Below are 3,291 nucleotides of genomic sequence, written 5' to 3'. Positions count from 1 at the left end.
AGAGAGAGAGAGAGAGAGAGAGAGAGAGAGAGAGAGAGAGAGAGAGAGAGAGAGAGAAATCAGAGTTGAATGACTAGTAGTTTTAGGACCTTAGCTGTGTGCTTCCTGTACCCTACCTGTGGCACAGGAAGCCCTTGTTGCTAAGAGGAGGGTGAAACTGGAATCACCCGGGCAGAGTAAGGGGAAATCTGTTACATTATTCAGATGGGTGCTTGAGGACTGAGCAGGACTCCTTTCAAGAAGGAAAAGGGTCAGGCCTGGCGCCCACAGGGACTGGAAGCTAGCTGCGAGTTGGCCCCAGAGATGTCGCAACCCAGCCAGGGTCGAATCTGTTCCACCCCTTTCACAACCATCCCCCTGTTGTCGTCGTCCCCCCACCCCCTCCCCAACTGACACGTGGGTTGCAGGGGCACCAGGCCAGCCAACCTAGAGTCTGGGCCCCTTAGCCACCAGCTGCCAGGGGGTCACTGTCGGTCAATGACAGCTCTGGGGGTGGGGAGGGAAGGGCCTTGGACTCTAGCCTGAGAGAAAAGATGTGGTGGAAGGAGGGGGCAGGGAGGCAGGCCTGGGGCCTGCAGGGGCCCCACAAGACCTAAAAACGGGGATGGGTAGGGGTGGGAGTGGGGGTTGTGCCGGCTGGGGGACACTGTGGAGCTCTGCAAGCTGAGAGGTTCTGCAGTCTTGACTAGCTGAAGAGGCAACTTCTAAAGAAGGGAGATGAGGGGATGCCAAGACCCCAGAGAGCATCAGAGGAGGTCTGAGGGTGTGCAGATGCAAAGGCATCAGAAGGGAGCCAGGGCACAGCACCCAGGACAGAATGGGAGCTGAGGCTCCTGGGCAAGGAGAAGGTAGAGGAGAGCTAACCTGAGGATGCAGTGCGAGCTAGGGGTGAGATGGGGTGAGGGGAGTTGTTTGTAAGACACCCCCTAAGGTGGGACAGCCTCAGAGAGAGGGTGCTAGGCAGAGCAGCCAAGGCTGGGTGAAGATCACTGAGATTTGGGAGTGAAGGTGCTGACCAATGCGGAGCCTTAGGCCTAATAAACAGCCTGGATGTGGGATCTGCCTCCCAGTATCCACCAGTATGGCTGGTTGTCTTGGTGTTGGTGCATGCCTGTAATCCCACTCGCTAGAGAGGCAGAGGCAGGAGGGTCACAAATTCCAGGCCAGCTAAAAATCCTATGTCAAAAAAAAAAAAAAAAAAATTAAAAAAAGTAGGTGGGCACTGAGACAAAGGGGAGGCTCAGGGGAGGATTACCAGCTTGCTCCGCCCCCTCCCCAACCGGTTAAACCTCTGTGCAGGATCCTCCCACGCCCGTGGGCCTCCTGAGAGATCCTTAGATCCAGGTTAGTGCATAGTTAAGTGTTCCCCCACTTCCTACAGCGAAGGGATTGGGGTGGTGGACTCATGGTGGAGGGCGGTGGTGAATACTAGCGATGTCCTCCCCTACCCGCGCGCGTCTGCCTCCAGGGTGCCCCTCCAGCCAGGATGAGGCTCTTCGTCGCTCTTCCTGTCCTGATTGTGGTCGTAGCCATGACTTTGGAAGGTAAGAAAGAGGCTTGGAAGTGTGAAGCTGGTCTTGTGCCTGCGCGGCCCAGGCTTAGAAGACCCTCGAGGGAGAGCTTTGAGGTCCCTTTCTGTGTCACTCCACTACCGCCCTCCGATCGTCCCCCCATCCCACCTGCCAGGTGCCTTACTTTCTGTCCAAGTGGGTGCTGAAGGAGACAATTCTGTCCAGAAAAGACACAGTAACCAATGACCTAGGATACCACCTTTTGGATTGGCTAATCTTCCTAGAAGGGGCGGGGCGTAAAAACAAGGAAGGTGAGCAGTGCAGTAAAATCAAGTGTCCAAGACCCTCCCCCATGCTAACGAGTTTGCTCCCAACCCTCTCCCGGCAGGCCCAGCCCCCGCCCAGGCGGCCCCTGATTTGTCCAGAACATTGGAGAGCTTACCGGATAAACTGAAGGAGTTTGGGAACACTTTGGAAGACAAGGCCCGGGCAGCCATTGAACATATCAAACAGAAGGAAATTTTGACCAAGACCCGGTTAGGACCTTTCAGGGCACGGGCGGGTGGTGTGTGTGTGTGCGTGTGTAAAAGCCTTAGCAGACAGTTCCACACTGACACAATGGGGAAACTGCACCAGAGTGTTTGACACTTTCCCTGAAGTCATAGAACTGGATATCAAAGTGCTTGTAGTATGGGGGACAGGCCCTGTAACTCCCAGCCATCTGTTAGAGATGTTTCCAAGTGGTAGTGAAGGGCCAAGCCAGGCAGCTGACTGGTTAGGACAGACCCTGACCCCTTCCTGTGTACTTTTTTTTGTTCTTTTTTTTTTTTTTTAGTTTTTTTCGAGACAAGGTTCTCTGTGTAGCCCTGGCTGTCCTGGAACTCACTTTGTAGACCAGGCTGGCCTCGAACTCAGAAATCCTCCTACCTCTGCCTCCCGAGTGCTGGGATTAAAGGTGTGCGCCACCACGCCCGGCTCCCTGTGTACTCTTGGGACAGGACATGACCTTGAGTCTCTGGGACAGAGAAAGAAGGTAGGAGAGTTGGGGCAGGGTCACAGTGGAAGCTGTGCAGGCCTGGGCTTTGCAGTTTACACTGGCCAAAGAGAGATTAGGGCGTGCTGGGCAACTAGCCAGGCAGTGGTGGCGCACACCTTTAATCCCAGCATTCATGAGGCAGACGTGGGTGGATCTCTTTGAGGCCAGCCTGGTGGGAGCTAGTTCTAGGAAAGCCAAAGCTACACAGAGAAACCCTGTCTCAACACCTTCCCCACTCCCCCCCCCCCAAAAAAAAAAGGGCCCCAGCAAAGAACAGAAATAGGAGTTTGAGACCAGCCTGGCCTCAGGCAAGGTTCTGCCTCTAATTGAAAACAACAATAAAAAGCAGGAGGTGAGGACACCCTGAGAGACAGCTGGTAAGCTGGAAACAGGCTGGCTAGCCAGTTTGGCAAGTAGACAAATCATTCATTTAAAGTGAAGTCTGAGTTTGACTACAAATATCTAGCCAGGCCTAAACTTGGCAAAGGAAGTTTCTGATGGAGGGAAAGTGCAAAGGCCCTGGGTGGGGAGATCTGTAGGTAAGAGAGAATGGCCTTCTAGGTGTGGGGAAGACTTGGGCCAAGACGAGGCCAGAATGAGCATCCACAGCTTGGGCAAGCACAAGTTAGAGAAGAGGTGGGCGGGAGGCAAGAGATGGCAAGCCTTGTCGGGTGTAGCTGCACATGTTTTTAATCCCAGCGAAAAATAAAAACAAACAAGATTAAAAAAAAAAAAAAAAAAAAA

The 3,291-nt window shown here is 53.7% G+C and overlaps 1 protein-coding gene across 1 annotated transcript in view; it reads left to right on the top strand.

Moving 5' to 3' along the window:
• The first annotated feature begins 1,298 nt into the window (after positions 1-1,298).
• The window catches only part of Apoc1 (apolipoprotein C1), a 3,238-nt gene continuing 1,245 nt past the window's right edge, over positions 1,299-3,291 (top strand). Inside the window, exons 1-3 of the mRNA XM_021219817.2 lie at positions 1,299-1,344; positions 1,469-1,544; positions 1,900-2,047. Coding sequence (XP_021075476.1) covers positions 1,487-1,544; positions 1,900-2,047 — 206 coding nt within the window. The 5' untranslated portion in view covers positions 1,299-1,344; positions 1,469-1,486. The remainder of the gene's footprint in view (positions 1,345-1,468; positions 1,545-1,899; positions 2,048-3,291) is intronic.

The sequence above is a fragment of the Mus pahari genome, chromosome 19, assembly GCF_900095145.1.
Source record: "Mus pahari chromosome 19, PAHARI_EIJ_v1.1, whole genome shotgun sequence".
Lineage (NCBI taxonomy): Eukaryota > Metazoa > Chordata > Mammalia > Rodentia > Muridae > Mus > Mus pahari.
The sequence above is the reverse complement of the archived record's forward strand: the minus strand, read 5'-3'. Positions and strand labels throughout refer to the sequence as shown.